The sequence below is a fragment of the Elaeis guineensis genome, chromosome 4 (genome assembly GCF_000442705.2).
Source record: "Elaeis guineensis isolate ETL-2024a chromosome 4, EG11, whole genome shotgun sequence".
Lineage (NCBI taxonomy): Eukaryota > Viridiplantae > Streptophyta > Magnoliopsida > Arecales > Arecaceae > Elaeis > Elaeis guineensis.
Window position 1 is genome coordinate 24,687,534 of NC_025996.2, and position 18,612 is coordinate 24,706,145.

The 18,612-nt window shown below is 37.1% G+C and overlaps 1 protein-coding gene across 1 annotated transcript; it reads right to left on the minus strand.

Moving 5' to 3' along the window:
* Positions 1-13,395: 13,395 nt before the first annotated feature.
* Positions 13,396-14,711, minus strand: LOC105043309 (probable membrane-associated kinase regulator 6). The gene is made up of 2 exons (XM_010920807.4): positions 13,887-14,711; positions 13,396-13,758 (listed from the first exon to the last, which is right to left on the minus strand). The coding sequence occupies exons 1-2, from the start codon at positions 14,643-14,645 to the stop codon at positions 13,744-13,746; spliced, it is 774 nt and encodes a 257-aa protein (XP_010919109.1). The 5' UTR covers positions 14,646-14,711; the 3' UTR covers positions 13,396-13,743.
* Between the last annotated feature and the right edge of the window lie 3,901 nt (positions 14,712-18,612).

Consider the following 18,612-nt stretch of genomic DNA (forward strand, 5'->3'; position numbering starts at 1 on the left):
CTGCTTGTTACAATGCTTTGTCAATAATTCCATATTAGCCACAATGTAGAAAGGCAACCACCTCACTACAGTGAAAATGGTAAAAGGCAACGCTATAAAAGATATTTTACGACACTAATAAGCGTCGTCAATAAAGTTTACGATGCTTCAAAAAGCATCGCGAAAGCGTCGCCTATGTAAGAGTGGAGATGAAAAGCCCGACGCTTTTTAAAACATCGCAATATTTTCTAACGATATTTAAAACATCGTAAAATTAAATTTTAACAAGCTTTTAGCGTCGTTAATGAAACCATCCTCCACTCTACCAGATTTTCGAAGTCGGCAGTTAATCATTAGCGATGTTATAAGCGTCGTTAAACAGTGTATTAACGATGCTTATAAGCATCGTTAAATTTTTTAACAGAAAAAAAAAATACAATTTTATATACAAAAAAAAAGAATACATACATTCTGTACAAAATTATATCAATTATTCAAACATAAACCTGTACAATCACCACCATTCACACCAAAAGCAAACTTCAATAGCAAATTTAACCAAACCAAAAGATATTTTTTATATAAATAAAAATAAAGTACTAATCGTCCATTACAATCAAGAGTAATATAAATAAATATAAGAATATAATAAAAATAAAATAATATCAATCTGCAGGCGGATGGTCGTCGCTGTCTCCACGTGACGTGCCGCTGTCTCGACGGGTGCCTGATGTACCAGGAGCCTACAAGAAACATATCAAAAGCATGATTTGCATATCTATAAATAAAAATATATAGATCATTAAATTAATATAAAAATATATATTTAATAATATGTGTTTATCTGAGATGGGCCATACATCTCTAATAAAGATGTAAGCCGATCAATCTGTCCCCTCATGGCCTGCATCTCGGCACGGCTCTGTCACATCTCCTCCATCTCAGCGGCATGACTCTGTCTAATCTTCTGTATCTCCGTCTCGAGTCTGCGGATGCGTGAATCCTGAGCATCTACTGCAGCATGCTGCGTATATCTACTAACCTCAGATAACTGAGTGGGGGTGACTCCTACTCCATAACCCCTCACTCGACCGTAGCGCTCTGGTCCCATCAACTCTGTGAACACCTCGACCTCGATACGGCTCTGCTGCATAGATGCTGCAGACTCGTCGTCACGCTCCGCAATGAGAGATGTAGCCCTCTCCTGTATTTATTTTGAAAACAAAAGTTATACATTAATAGCTAACAAAATTAAATTAAAATCATTACAAAAAATAGAATATTAATAATACCGTACATATAAATCTCTCGACTCATCTCGAATAAAAGTACCATCCTGATGAGTATGAGTCATCTGGTAAAACTCCACTTTACCGGGTTCCCTCCCATGCTCATCCATCTACACAAATAATTTTAATTTTAAGCAAATAGTTATAATAATTTAAAAAAATATATGAGTATCATGATACAGACATGGTCCACAATACATAATGATATTAGTTATATAAATATTTCAATATAAAAATTAGAAGTTAATTATGAAAGTTTAAGGAACATACAAACTCCTGTCGGAGTCGTGCATAACTCTTCGACCCCGATGTATGAGGAACAGACTGAGCTGCTCGTGCAGCTCTACCAATAGCAGAATAAGTCTGTAAAATAAAGTAAAGAACTTATTATATATATAATATATAATATATAATATAAATCAATATTTTTATAAAATATTTAAAAGAAAAGATAATGAGCAGATAATATACCTGTGCCCTCTCGGAGAACCAATAATGAACCAACTCCATCCACTGATGAGGGGGTACATCAGGAGGATAATTTCTAGCAACCTCCTCCTCTGTCATACCCTGTCTCATATGGTCCCTCTTCAATTGTGCTCTATATTCTTCCCATTTGCGGTTGAGATACTTCATTACAAAATCATGAGTGGATGGAGGGAGAACAAACTTGCTCTATAAAAAAAAAGTTAAATGAAATAAATTATATAAGTGATTAATAATTAATATACAGTATGAACATCAATTCATTACCTCTATAACTCGGAGGAGCTCAACTTTGTACGTTGGAAGCATGTCATTCCATTTTGCATAGCCCAACGAATATAGCTGAGGCCTCCAAGCAACAGTCTCCAAAAATAAAGTCAATAAACAGGCAGCTTTCTTAATTGGCTGACCTAGCTGATTGTACTCCACAATATTCTCTCGCCCTCACGCATCTGCCACACATCTCGTACTACTGTGGGTCCGCGTCTGGGGCGTACTCTCCCGGATTCATCTGCAAAAAATACATAAAAGTAACTATATCATAAATATACATAAAATAAAATAAAAATAAAATTACATGAAAGATAATATATACCCTACACGTGTATCTCATCATCTGGCTGATGAATAGGAGGATCGTACTGTACTGATGATGAAGAAGGACAGGGCTCGAAATGCTGTGCAGCTGAACTAGCCTCAGGCTACTGTGCTGAAGAAGACGTACCGACCTTTGTCTGTGAAAACTGGAACTGCACACCAGCATATCATCCCCTGCGACGTATGATGTCACCTAGCATTTATATAAATAAAAGGTAGAATCAGTTAATATATGGAGTAAAATAACACAATAATTAATGTAAAATATATACATCATAAATAATTATTACCAATAAAAATCAAGCAGTAGTGTTTCCTTCAAATTCTGTCCTAACCAACGTCGTCGTAGCATTTAAATTATCAGCTGGCACAAAATTGTAGGACATACATTGTGTATAAATGTCATCGTCATCATCCTCCACTTGGTTTTCCATATCATATAAGTCTCTAGGTTTTGTTTTGATGACAGTAAACCAATCTTTATCTTTTGCGTCTTGTACATAAAATACTTGATGAGCTTGAGATGAAAAAATGAATGGGTCATCCTTCAATAACACACCAATGTGTATCAACCTTAAAAAATTTACAAATGTAAATCCATTTGCATCTTGTTTCAAACCCCTTGGTGAGTTTATGTCTATCCAATCACATCTAAACAATACTACTTTAAATTTTTCATAATAATCCAACTCATAGATATCTTTAAGTACACCATAATAGGATTTTCCATCCGCTTTCACCATAACACTGCTATTCTGTATTTTTCTAAATTTCTCCCATTCTCTAGTATGAAATTTAAAGTCATTAATTATGAAACCGTTATATCTATTCACAATCTTGTTAGGTCCTCGAGCAAGAGCTATTAGTTCATCTGAATTATTTGTCTCCATCATCTTTGATACCTAAAAAAAAATGATATGATGAAGTGCTGTTGAGTTATCTGATATTAAATATGTATCAAAAATTAATGTATCCCATAATTAAATATAAATCACACCTGATTCGAAAGCCACATAGGGAATAACTCGACCAACTATCGCTGTTCAATCTTTGCATTAGGACGAATGTTATAATTGGCTCGTCTCTGATAAATTAAAAATTCACTGCATAAAATATAAATATATCATTTAGAACATTATATCTAATATAAAATTTAAATCTTGATGTCATGCCTTAAATATACTAACCTGCGATAGTTAGATATTATGTCACTATGAAGTAACACATAACGATGTGCTTGTGCTAAGAATTTTTGATCAAGTACAATACTTTCAGCTCTTCCCAAGAATTTTTAGTAGTTAAGAACTTATACAGTTCTGCATTCTCCACAAAGTCATTATACCATTGAGGTCGACTAAAAATAGTCTCTACACCTCGAAGATATCTTGAACAAAATGTCAAACATTCATCCGCAATATATCCTTCAGCAATCGAGCCTTCGGGATAGGCTCTATTTCGCACATAATCTTTAAGACGCACAAGATACCTTCAAAATTAAATATTTATTAAAATATCAGTATGCTGTTATTTCTAATAAAATTATCAAAAGATTTAAGATTTGCAATAATACCTCTCAATAGGATACATCCATCTATAATGTACCGGTCCACCAACTTTAACTTCTAAAGCTAGGTGAATGAGCAGATGTACCATAATAGTAAAAAATCCAAGAGAAAAAATCTTTTCCATCTGACAAAGTGTAATTGCAATATCAGATTCTAACTGATCAAGTTTTCGAGGATCAATAACTTTAGAACATAATGCCTTAAAGAATGACGATAATTGAAGTACAATTGCAATAACTTGTTTCGGCAATGACGATCTTAAATCTATTGAAAAAATATCTTGCATCAATATGTGACCATCATGACTTTTAAGATTTGAAAGTTTTCGATCCTTTAGATGCATACATCGTGAAATATTTGATCATATCCATCAGGTACCTTGATACTTTTCAAAACTCCCAAAAAATTATCCTTTTCTCAAGCAGACATTGTGTAACATGCAGGAGGCACATAAATTCTATCATTAGCAAGCATTTTAGGATGAAGTTTCTGTCGGATACCCATTTCTTTTAAATCAAGACGCACCTTCATGTTATCTTTGCTCTTTCCATCAAGGTTTAAAAATATTCCAAGTAAATTATCACAAACATTCTTCTCTATATGCATGACATCAAGATTGTGCCGAATAAGATTATGTTTCCAATAAGGTAAGTCAAAAAAGATACTTCATTTTTTCTATAAATATTTACTGGACTGTTGTGTAGATGCTATCTGTGTGTCTTCTTCATTTTTATCCTCAAAATAATTATCTGGATCTTGAAATACCTCTGCATCTATAGTACTGATACTGACTTCCTCTAGTAACCCTTCGTGCATTGAGCTTTCAACATCATCCCTTCCTCTTTTTTTAGAGGACTTTGAGTACTTACCATAGCTGTAATTGATGCCATTCATTTATCTATGAACATCAGTTCCAGAAGGTGGAATAGGGGCATATCCCAATTCTATAGTACCATCAAACAAATCTTTCTGAAATCGAAACGGATGATTTGCTTCCAACCATCGACGATGTCCCATGTAACAAAATTTACCTCCATGTTTTAACCAAATTGAATGTGTTGAATCTCTACAACAAGGACATACGACCCGTCCCTTTGTACTCCAGCCAGATAAATTGGCATATGCTGAAAAATCATTAATAGTCCATAACAAAGCTGCCCGTAGTTTAAATGTTTGACCGTTGGAAGCATCAAATGTATCAACACCCTCCCATAACTGTTTCAATTCCTCTATTAAAGGCTGTAGGAAAATATCAATATCATTGTCTGGACCCTTACTCCTGGAATAACCATTGACAAGATAAGTGATGATTATTTCATGCACATCCACGATGGCAAATTGTAAGGTATCAAAATGACTGGCCAAGTGCTGTAGGTAGAACTCAAGGTCCGAAATGGATCGAAGCCATCAGAAGCTAAGCCAAACCTAACACTGCAAACATCAGAGGTAAAATCAGGATGCCTATCATCAAATGCTTTCCATTAAAGACTATTTGCTGAATGTCTCAACATTCCATCCTTTGTACGTCCTTCATCATGCCATCTCATTGATGAAGCTATTTTTGATGATACATAAATCCTTTTCAATCTAGGTATAAGAGGAAAGTAACGCAATACCTTGGTCGGTTTCTTTTTACTCCACGTTACATTCAATTCATTCAGTACATCGTCTCGATCTTCTTTTTGTGTTATCCATCTTGAAGATCCACATACATTGCATGACTCTTGATTAGCATTTTCACCCCGATATAACATATAATCTTTCGGACAACTATGAATCTTTTCGTATCCAAGATCCAATTCCTTTACTACTTTCTTGGCTTCATAATACGATGGTGGTAAACGAGTGCTTTCTGAAAATGCATCCTTTAATAACTTGAGCAGCATGGTAAAACCCTTCCCAGACTATCCATTCAAATATTTTAAATGAAATAAATGTACAAGAAAAGAAATCTTAGAAAATTTCGTACAATCCGGATATAATTCTTCATCTGCATCTTTCATTAAGGTGTGATAACGAGCTATCTCATCATTAGATGTATGTATAGGATCCTCAACATGCATACGTTCTATATGCGTACATCCATCAAACATCCCAACTGTTTCTTGTATACTACTGAATTTTTCTAAATTTTGAACACCAAGTCCAAAAGCATCTGTGATCAAACCCCTTATATCATCATCTCTTGCAGAATTGTCTTGTAGGCTAGTGGATCCAAAATGAGTCAGGGGTTGGTTACATGATGATGGCAACATAGATTCTCCATGAAAAATCCAGTCGGTATAACCTTTTAAAAAACCATTCCATACCAAATGTTCTTTACCAATTTGTGGATCTAAAGAAGAACTATTTACACATTTTCGATATGGACATAAAATCTTTCCATTCAAACTACTTTTCTCCATACCAAATTTAATGAAGTCATAAACTCCATCTAAATATTCTTTACTATTTCTTGGTTTATTTATCTAACTTTTATCCATTGTAGGATAAAAATGATCGAACTTGCAACTTATCTAAAAATAAAAAAAATTATACAATCTATATTAATGCAATGAGTAAAAAATATCAGTCATTTCATAAAATTCAAAAAAATAACAGCTATCATCAACTAATAGGTAAAGAATGTCCAATCCCATTCAAAAAATACATTAATTCTATAGGTCAATTACAGTAATTAAATGATATGCAACAAGAGTCGAAAAAAATTTCAGCAGTATTTTTTCTTAGTTCTTCCGTATAGGGAGAACAAAAGAAAAATACCGTCCAAAATTTTTTTCGAACCCTCAGCATACCATTTAATTATTGTAATAACCTATAGAATTACTCACATTTTCCAAACTGTCCATACTGGACAATCAATTGACCAATGTATATGATTCTTTTATCCGTACAAAAATAAATAAATATACAGATACAATAGAATATGTACATTAATCAAAAGACGGGTCTATGGTTCTATGCAATGTAATAGAATATGTACATTATTTCTCGATATTTTTTAAAAATATCACTACAATAATGTCACGAATTATATAATGAAGATGAGCTACAAACTAATACATGAAAATTTATCATGAATGTGGGGCACAGTGATATTTCCTAATATTTTTAAAATGATATTAAAATAATATCAAGGATCATATAATAAAGGTGAGCTGCATAAAAAAATAGTTAGTGTTCCTCATTATTTTTCTTTTCTCATTTTTTTTTATTTTATTAAGCACTGAAATCCTTCAATCTATCCCACCCAAGTCATGAATCATTGCATCAAGAAATAAAAGGAACAAAGAAACAAATGTAGAAAAAGAGGGGGGAAATGCTTCATTTTAATCACCTGCAAGCTCTGATATCCCAAATTCTGTCTTAATAAAAGGTACGATCTCTCCAGAGCAAGTGCTATTATTCCATATCAAATGAACGATCTTTTATTACATGATAGTGTAGCAAAGTAAGCGACAACTAGACATAGCACTGTAAATTACATCCATGGGTCCATATGGACATCAAACCATTTCCAGTTCCACTAGGTAGGAAGCAGAATAAACCATAGAAGACTTCTTAGGAAGCCAATCAGACACTGCCCATTCCATAGTCGAATTATTTAACTTGATAATCTTTATGACAAAATTCAGAGCACAGGAGGCAGTAACTTACCATAAGCATTAGTAAATTCCAACCAAAGGCTGCCACTAAATTCAGTACTCAACATCAAAATGTGTCCATTTGCAATACATAAGCAGAAGAAGAATGAAGCATATAAGGCTTCTCAGGAGACGAGTCCCATTTTCCATATACGAGAAGATGCATTGGACATGACCATTCCAGCAAAGCTAATTGTATCACTAAAAAAATAGAAAATTTCTTCCAAACCTCCACCATTAAACCCCAAGATAACCTCAAATTGAGTAACTAAGTTGTTTAGGAAAGCTCTTTCAATCTTATTAATCCAACAGAGAGAGTAAAAGAAAGGAAGAAAGAAAAAACTAATCTCGATACTGTGTACGATTCCTCCAAACCAAAATCAGCTCTGTCAATCGTATCAATCCAACCAAAAGCAAAAGAAGAAAAGAAAAAAACTAATCTCTGTAATGCATACGATTCCTCCAAACCAGAATCATTCAATCTTTCTCCCTCAAATCACAAACCGTGACATCAAGAAAGCAAGAACCATACGAACAAAGGCAGGACCAAAAAAACAAAAACGCTCAGATCAAATCACCTGGACACTGCTATCCATATCAATGAACAATCCTTTATTACGTAATGCGTCGCACAGAAAGCAGCAAATCCATTATTTATGATAAGCAGGAAGAACGATTTGCAAAGCCTTAAACCCCAACACAAAACAAAAGCTTGGGATTAGGAGATGAAGGAGGGGGCAAATCGAGCTCAAGATCGAACCGGAGGGGTCTTTTAGGCCTGCGAAGACGGCCGCCGGGAGGGGGGAGGGGAGGAGGGCCGGTGGGGTGGTTTCGAGGAAGACGGACGGCGTATGGCGTGGATGGTGCGACATGGACGGATGCGACAGTAGAGGGGAGCGGCGGACGGCGGTGCGGTGTGGACGGCGGATGCGGCGCCGGTTGTGGAGAATCGGTGGAGATGGGGGTCGGCGAAGATGAAGGAATATGGGTGGAAGGGGGTGGCGGCAGATAGTTTAGGACACGGAAGAATGGAGGTATTAATCGAACCTAACGACGTTTTTTAGTATCATTAAATAATGACGCAATAAAGTATCGATATTTTTTTTATTTAACGACGCTTTTGTTAAAAGCGTCGGCATTGAAAATAATGAAATTTTACGATGCTTTTAAGCGCCATTGAACCACGACATTTTTTAAAAGCGTCGGCAGGTCAGCACAACCTGCCGACGCTTTTAAAAACGTCGGTAAAAAATCATCACTAACCATCCTTTTTACTATAGTGCTCTAGGCCAAGGTTCAAGGAACATTAGGGCAAAGCGAAAGCTGTGAAATAAGCTAGCCCACACCCTTCCGTTGCCCTCTCACCCTTCAAAAATTTAAAAACGAATTAGCTTTTGCTATCTGGAAGCCAAATGCTTCCTCTAGTTATTTCTGATGAATAAACTCAATACTAGAGATAATCTCGTTAGGAAGTTTGGGACATCCTTGGGAGGCTGTGTTCTTTGTCATGCATCAACTGCCAATTCGCCTTGGAAATAAGGATCACTGTCTGCCTTGACTTGGGAGTATATCAGCCCCCAAAATATTTCGATTTCTTCTCTGGATGGAGACCGCTTCTTCGCTAAGGATCTGCAGGCAACCTATCTTGATGCTTTCAGCCTTATTAATCATTATCTTGTGTCTGCTGGAAAGAAAGGAAAAATAGAATCTTTCTAGTGGCTTGTTTGGGATAATCTCATACGTCCCATAGGATTCACAAGAATAAATGCTAGGTGAGGTCCATTTCATAACATTCAAAGAAATTTTTCGGAGTTGGCCGTTCTGAATCTGATAGGAAAGAAAAAATGATCTCATCATATCTTTTATTCCATTGTACGAGAATGGACGGGAAGAGTTCCAGTTAACATGGGCCGCGTCGAGCCTGATATTCTATAAAATTAAATACAATTTGTGCATGTTGTTTAGTACATATGTGCTGGATGGGCCAAGTCCAATTCTTTTGGGATTTCCAGAGCAATCCATTAGGAATATCCAAATAGATGTAAAAGAAATTTTCTACCCCAGCTTCCACTCTGCTAAAAACAATCAGTCTCTTTAGAAAAAGATCTCCTAATATTCTCATGAGTTTAGTCCAAGATACAAGCTATTCCAACAAATCTAACATCTTATGTTTTTGATGAAGCCCTCTAATTCCTACTTATTCTTAAAAACCATGAACTATTATAGAGGCGATCATGAACATGTTTTCCAGAAAACAGTATCCAGAATTAATATTTTTATTTTATTTTTCAATTCAATTTTTGGATTTTTTTTTGGCCGACACAAAATTTTCAATGCACCCACATGCAATCAATATCGACCATTTGGTGAATTCAAAGAACTAGATAAGAATTTTATCAACATGTTCTGTAATCTAATCAAGAAGTAAGAAACTTAGAAAAGAGTCCACACGCCAGGCTGGACTCGTAGACAGTTTTCACAGGATGCCAAACAACCAACTAGGGATGGCTCTTGCCCCATTCCGGCCTTCTGACCCGATTCCTCATGTCACTTCTCCATGAAACGAGAGGCCGATTTCCCCCCATTGCGCTCAAAATATCTGGGGCATCCACACCAACGTATACCACATATTCTAAAATATGATATTCTTGGAATGTGATAACAACTTCTAAAAGTTGATAATATTATTCAGAACACCCAACATCTGGTCGGTTGGCTCTAAAAAATTGTCTTCCTTCGGAAGCACGAGGAAACAACTCGTTCCTCTAGGTCGTTTTTGTGTCTATCAAGCAATTATGAACTTAGTGAAGAAGGCTCTTCCAAGCATGGTTACTCCAATGGGTTACGTAACTATCAAGCAATTATGAGCTCCATCACTAGCACGAGTGAGGCCACAATAGCGCATGTGATGGAGGGCCAGCCTCGTGCAGTATATGGAGACTGATTCCCCCTTGTGCTGCAGGGCGGGCGACGGGGATACTCCGCGCGATGGGAACCCACGCGACAAAACTTGTGACAGTGCCAAGCTGAGTAGGACTTGAGAGGCAGATGTTTCACATACCATGCCAAAGATTACCGGCTCGTTAGAAGTATAGCCGGTTGCTGACAGGATAGAAAGAAAAATCTCAGCTACTCGGCTATAATTAAAACTTTGGACGGCTGTAGGCAAAAAAAAGAAAAAAAAATGCACCTAAGCAACAAGAGGAACAAGACATAAATTATAAAAGAGTTGGTTTGTGGGTGTCTATCCGTGTGTTATAGTAACAAGATCAACGACTGATACTTCTTTCCTTTATCATTAATTTTCTCAATTATCCGTTACCTACCAGTATATAATTGCCAATATTCTAAGAAGCAAGATTACCCATAATAGCCGCCTTCCATAATCCAATCAACAAGATCGCATTCCGGACCCATAGAATGACAGCTCCAATAAAGTAATTCAGCACCACATTCGGGCATATTTGATATGAATACCAACTCATGGAATAAATCCCAAAATATGACCACTTTCGATGATTTCCATTCATAATTTCAGCGAATCGATATGATTCACGACACGAGTTGCTATCTCGTTAGGCCTAGATTGACATCTAGTTCTGGGCTCCCGACAGGCCGCGGGAAGCAAGGCGTCACAAGGAGCCACCAATCCCTGAAAGGAAGCCCAATGGAGACGCACCCAAGAAACTGGAGGTGCCATCCCCAAGTTGAGAGGATAATGAGCCAACAAAGAGACAAAAGGAGACAGATGGATAGATGGAGCTCCCCCTTCTTTGCTCCCTTGCTTCACCTCTTCCCATGTGAAGCACTTGATCCCACCTTGACAAACTTCGCCTCTAGCTGTGGGCCAAATCTCCAAGCAGAGCAAGCGATGTTTCATCCTTTTGCGACGACAGAGTGCAAAGGCTAACGCGGCTGCTCCATGTTTGGGTTGTTTTCTTCTTGGTCCGAGTCACTGCAAAATTCTTCGACACCTACAATTCTAATAAATGCTTCATGGACGTTTGCTACGAACTTGCCTGGGCTGAATCCTTCCACTTGCTAAATATTGGGCCTGGAAGCACCATTTTGTATGGTCTTGAGAAGTTCTTTCGGCTGAGAAAATATGGACTCGAGTAAATCAGCATTTCTGTGGGTCTCACATTGTCCTTCAGAATTGCCAATTGTCGGCGTATGCTGGCAATCCAGCTACACCACTTGCTCGGGTCCATCCTCTGGGTAAAGATGACCCAGTAGGCTGACAAGAGCCACTGGTTGCCACGTCCAGGAATGGTGCAAAAAAATCCTCGCTCACAGCTGAATTATTTGAAATTCGCATAGCAGATTAAGAGGATTTTCTTTTTTTTTTTTTTTTTTTTTGAAAACATTTCCTGCATTTGCTTTGGGCTATATAGAGAAAAAGTTCTCTATGATTTCACAGCTTCAATTTCGTCCGCAACATTTCCTGAAATTGCTTCTCACTCTATCACCTACGGAAGATTTTGCTGCTTGCAGCACAGACTTTACTTTCACTTGTAGTACCAATCTTGTTGACAGTGTCCAGCTTTCTTTTAGATCCAACTCGTCCCAACCAAACATGACCTAACGTTAATTAATTATCATGAACAATACCCTTGCTAAAGCATATCCTTTTATTGTTATTATTATTCATGCTGAGATCATCTGAATTTTTATCTTGTGATAGGGGGCTTCTAACTTAATGGTCGTATTTGTGGACACCTTACAGAGAGAATTATTATTTCACAATGACAAGAATTTGGATTTCTAATGGTTCACCACCGGCCAAGACAGATGATGAGAGAAGTGAATTTGGATTTCCAACGATGAGAGAAGTTTTTTTAAATAAACGGGCCACTTTGAGCTCAATTGCATCCAAAGTTAACCAGCCTTCTAATCTCTGGTCTTACCTGTTGAATAGCAAATCATTGGTGGAGCATGGGAACATCTGGCACAAAGGCGAAAAACTGCCCGAATTTCTGAATGGTGTTTGAGAGGTCTTTTGGGGTGATGGAGGAAGAGAACCTACAAGTCTTTGTTTATTCTTTCTACGTTGCAGCCCGACTCTCCGTTGAAATGTTGTGCCAGTTCTTTGAAACCGCAGCATTGGTAGAAGCCGTCAGCAAGCTCCAGAGGACGAACTCCATTTACGTTTCTTGCCCCTGGGGTAGCTCATTCAGAACCGTTAAGAAGTACTCGAGTTCTCATCCAACATCATAAGGAGCATAACAAGATGGGAAGTGTCAAATCTCCACTTAGAATGGATGTGTTTTGTTTGTGCTGTGCTTAACCGTGCATTGATGGCGAGTGGAAATCAGTCTGGACTTAAGGAGTCTGTTTTTTATTCCCCTCTCAGCATTATTTCCTTCTCCTGGTTGTAATGCTCTGACTTTGTATCTCTACCTCGTACGTCTCTGCCTAAAACTCTTGCAAATTCTCTCCTGCTCTTTGATCTCTAACAGAAGCCGGGTGGCTACTCTTCCAGCCTACCTTATCATAAAATAATTTTTTAAAAAAATAAATAAATAAATCTTCCCTACATTGTTGTGCAGGGTATCTTTCTTGTTTGGCTTTTGCACCACTATTTGATTGAATAAAACAAAGAAGAGTTGCTTTCTTAGTCTCTGTGTTTGTTAACTTTGTCTAACCTAAAGACAATTATATATGTCACATGTTTCTGTTTTCTTTTAGGTTGTTAGGATAAGATACAGCTCATGGTTACGAAGTAGTTGTGGACATGGGGTACGTTTCAAATGCTTGGGCAACCCATACGAGTTTGATGAAGTTTAATTAAAAGGCATTAACATCAGAATGACACCATAAACCTGCACGATGATCTAGCAGAGGCCCAGGTAAAATATAGGCCAAAATGACATTAATAATAGCATTTACACCTCAGGTATCTGAACCGCTCCTTCAAATGGCATGTCTTGAACTATAACAAACTCCACTGTCAAATGCAAAACAGTCAATCTTAAAAAGAGAGATTCCTTTCTTTTACTTGGAACTTTTCGGAAGAAGAAAATACAAGAAGCTTTCTTCTTTCCTCAAAAGCACTACATCTACAGAGCCTTTCTGTGACTTCACATGAGAAGAAAAAACCAAAAGAGATTGTTCAGCGTTGCTATCCTTGTGGGATTCTTCTTTTCTCCTGGTTTCCTCTCTAGCCATTCTCTGCTGCCTCCCTTATGAAGCCTGTCCCTGATAGAGCACAAGAAAAAAAAAAAAAAAAATCATAAGGAAATCCAGCCTAGTATAGCATATAACTGTTTTGTAAAAGAAAACAAGCAAAAAAAGGCCGATAATTGTGAGTGTGTTATTGGACTTACAATTGATTTTTTGCAGTGAAGAATTGCATCATAGATTGAGCTATCAGCATTTCCACGGCACCATTCTATGCTGGACAAGGCAGTCGTCATCTTTGGAGAATTTCCGACTGAATCCCTGCAGCTCCTCATGGACTTTGGAGAAGTCAAGCTCAAATCTCTCACCTTCTTGTACAATGGCATGACAAAGCTCAAGTACTTCCATAAAATTTTCTTCGGAGATTTCGTACAATTCCTGAAGAAAGGAGACCTGAACTTTCCACTTCTTGAAGCAACACTCTTGGATGAAGATGAGCTCATTGAAATTGGTGTGCTTTCTGCTGAATGGAAGAGCGACGAAGAGTTTGAGGAAACAGGCCTACTCTGAACTGTGTAGAAGTACCTTGACTGGAATCGGTTGCTTCGAGAGAGCAGTGCTTTTGATGAGTCCACTGATTTAGACCTGCTAAAATTGGAGCCAAAAGACTCGTAGCCTACTTCACTCTGAGGTTGGTTGTTGAGGTGGAGTGGCTGGAGGAGGCCATTAGAGAAGATCTGGTCAGCATGGACTAAGACTGGAGATTGGGAGCTTGGGAGATTGAAATCGAAGTCATGGGCATCATTTGTCCAGCGCATAGAAAACAAGTCAGGATCCATTTCGATGAAGGAGCTACCATCGAAGGAGTGGCGAAAGCTGCTATTGAGGGATTCAAAGGGGGGCTTGATGTTTATCAGCCACCCATAAGAGAAGCTGTCACCAAAGAGCTGTTGAGAGGTCTCCATGAGGCTGCAAGAGTGAAGGTTGGGAGCTGAGGAAGACTATGGGGATGGTGAGGATGAATAAGAAGGGGAGGTATGAAATAGGATGGCCTGATGAATGAGTACAAGAAAGAATGCATCATAGGGCTTGTAGGTTGATTAAATGACCATGATGCCCCTGCTCTTTATTTTTAATGGTGAAATCTTTATAGGGAAGTGTTCTTTTTTCTAGGACATGCCTTCCTGAGCTGAAAAGCCAAGAGCATAAAATTATTGTTAGGAAATGTTTAATCAATACGACCTGTCCGAGTTTACTTTTGCTTTTTAATAATTTTTTGGTCAGCTTGCCTGCCCATGATTTCCAAATATCATGTGGGGTAGGTCCCCTTTAGGCCCTTGGTTAAACTGCAAGGACCTTTAACTCCAATTCTCCATGGATGGTCATTAAATATCTCTCACTGAAGAAGAAAACAAACATGGGGATTCAATTCTGCCATTATACTTCACGGCAGCTCATGAAAAACTTGGACTAAAACTGTGGCCTTTATTTGGACAAGATTCAAGATTACTAAAGTATGCTACCCAAATAACGACTTCTTTATCTGCTATTGTTTTGGGTGGGTAAGATAAGTTTGGATTAATGGGTCTACTGTTGCAACCCTCAGCCCTAACCACCTGACCACGAGAAATGAAAGCCAGTGCATACATATTTTTGGTATAAACTTCGTAGGTGATAATTACTACTAACTGCACTAAAAGACAATGTCAGACACTAACTGTAAGTGAAATAAGACTTCTGTGTCACAAAAGCATGTTGACACCATTTGCATGCCATTGATCATGGGCTAGTTGTCAAAACAATTCCAGATAAGATGTGATTTCTCTTTTTAAAGATGATGAATAGCAGAATAGACCAAGAAGTGAAGAAATTATTTGAGCTTTTGTAGGCCCCGATTTTTTTTTTTTTTTTTTTTTTGATTATTCAATTTGGCAGACACCCGCCCAGATTCTCTATTTCTTTTCTTCCCTTTCCCTAAAAGTAGTAGACAGGTTGGAACAAAATAATTCGATGTCAATGTTCATGCTGTCTGAGTACGCTTCTAGTAATGAGAGATCCAAACTTCGATTTATAAAAATCATCTCAAGATATGGCTTAGGCCTCTTTCAGTCATTTTCTAAGAAGTTTGCTCCCTCCACAAGCATCTAGATACAATGGCACAAGATGGAGTGGAATATTGCACATAGCACGCACGATGAGGACGTCATGTTTGCCAAGAACTCAAGGTACAACTTGCACACAGCGTTCGCCAAGAAAGTTGCTTGACAGAGGAGAAATAAGAATTAACAAGTATTGTTTGTAACATTAAACAAATCAGAGCATCCAATCTCCAGCTGAATTTTATTTTCCAGAGGGTTGAAGTGGTCACATGAAATTGCTGGAAATCTCCAACTTCGGCCATATTTCTCCTTATAATAAGAAGTCCTGCTGGGTCCCTTAGCTTATCTATCTCTTAAAAGAGAGAGATCTAATTGCTGAATAACCAATTAAAAGCTAATTCACGCAAACTTTGATTTCCATGCACATTTGATTTCTCCCCTTTCTATCTGACAGTATCAACTAGGCTTGATCATTGCTTATCAGCATTTTATAGTTGGATTTATTTTCCATTTTGACTGCACAAAGTAGATCCTTTACGAATTTCATAGTAAGTTGAAAATTTTCATTATTAATACCTCAAAGAATGCAAGTGTATATCTGATTAGAAAGAATTAGACTCTAGAATAGAAATAAAAATGAGTGATTGACTCTAGAATCGGAATAGAAATAAATGGTTTTTATTTTAGCCATTTAATTGAAGGGAGCTCATTTTCATTCCTGATTGTAAGAAAGAATAAAAATATCTCAATCCCTCAAAATCTAATTTCTATTTTTTCTAAATATTCAAATTTTTTTCTGATTTCAATTTCAATTTCAATAAGGAACCAAATATGCCGGGGATATGTATAATTCAAATTTTTATTTCAATCTATTTTAATTTTAATTTTCAATTCTGATCATGAATCAAATGCCCCTTAAAATACTTTGAATGCATACTACTAAACATATATATAAGAGCTGCATATACGAATCTCATCTAAAAACACTAGTAATGTAAATATTAGTGCACAAATTCATTAGAGAAAGGAAAATAATTAATGAAACACCAGGCATGCAAAATGTAGATAGTGTACAGCCGCAGAACTCTATGGTTCGTATATGAGCAACTCTATACCTTTTCCAGGATGATCTTCTGAGTGACAACCAGTGATAACTCTTAAAATACTGCGGCATGAAGCAGTGGCCATTTACCTCAGAGTTTATTAGGGCATTAAAAGAGAAAAAATCACATGCTAAAACCGCAGGCGATCCACTAGTGAATCACACGAGCAATGTGAAAGGAAGTAGTTGGTGTCAAGCAACCCAGAAGGTAAAGTATTTCTAAAACAAAATTAAAAATATCTACTCTTACGTCAAGCGTGACTTAAGTGGTAGCTTGGAAATAACAAAATATTTCATTATCGATGGCAACGTGAGGGATGACCAACCAACTGACGGGATGTCATAGAACTCAAACAAGTTCATTAATCCGAGACAACTAGGATGGGACCAAATTAACTGCCTCAAGGCTTCTAATTTAGCGGTCTCTGTTTCTCCACGAAAATGGTTGTACTTTATTTCTTTTTCTATCGTGACCAAGGATGGAAATAATGATTAGTTTGCAGGTCGCCCATCACAAAATGAGGTAATCTTCCTCCCTGGTCATCAGCTAAAGGAAGGCAACCATCTTTGTGCTTGCATCAATAGATATAAATATAAAAATAAATTATAAAAATAATTTTTTAATTTTAGTTCAATTTTATTATATCTTCTATACTTTAAAAAGTATCAAATTAGCTCTTCTAATTATCGATATATTTCAATGTTATCCAACCATCTATTTCCGTTAACAAAATTTTATAAAATAATAAAAATATCGTTATCTCCATCTCCTTCCTCCTCTCCAATTGATTTCTTCCTCCATCATTGACGTCCCTCCTCCCTTCTCCTCTTTTTCCTCCTCACTCACTTCTCCTCCTTCATGATGACTCCTTCCATCTCCGCACATTCCTCCATCTCTTTTTCTTCCTCTTCATCCACTTTTTTTCCTCATCCTCCTCCAAACCGCCTATAAATCATCCCCCTCTATAGCGGCCCTCTCCATCTCCATCCCTTCTTACCTTCTCCTTTCTTCCCATCCTTTTCTCCTCCATATTCTCCTCCAACCTATTTTTTTGTCGGCAACAAATCCCCTCCTCTCTTTTCTCCTTATCTACTTCTCGTCATCCCCTTCCTCCTTCTCATTCTCTTTCTCCTCCTAACCCACTCATCCCTCCACCCCCTTTTCCTCCTCATCCATTTCTCCTTATCCTCCTCCTCGTCCAAGCCATCCATAAACCATCCCCCTCTACAATAACCCTTTCCACCTCCGCTCCTTCTCATCAATAATCCATCCTTCCCTCTTCTTTTCTTTCACACCATTTTCTTCTTTTTGTCCTCCTCCATCTCCAACTCATTCATTACCGACGACCCTTCTCCCCTCTTCCACTTCCTCATGCATTTCTTCTCATCCTATTCCTCCTCCAAACCCATCCATGAGTGAAGAATATTTTTGTCCATTAAGAAAAAAAGATATTAACTAATACTCTTTATTGATGAAATAAATGACTGAACCATATTAAAACATACCGATAACTAAAAAAATCAATTTAATATTTTTTAAAATATAAAAATATAATAAAATTAAATTAAATTAAATTTGAAATAATATTTTTATAAATTTATTTTAAATATAAATCATCACGATAGTTCAAGACTTCAGCAGCAAATTAGATAGATGCCCTAAACTAATTTACCATCTCCATACTTGGCTATTGTCATGTCTTAATCAGTTTGTACTAATCAAACGATAGA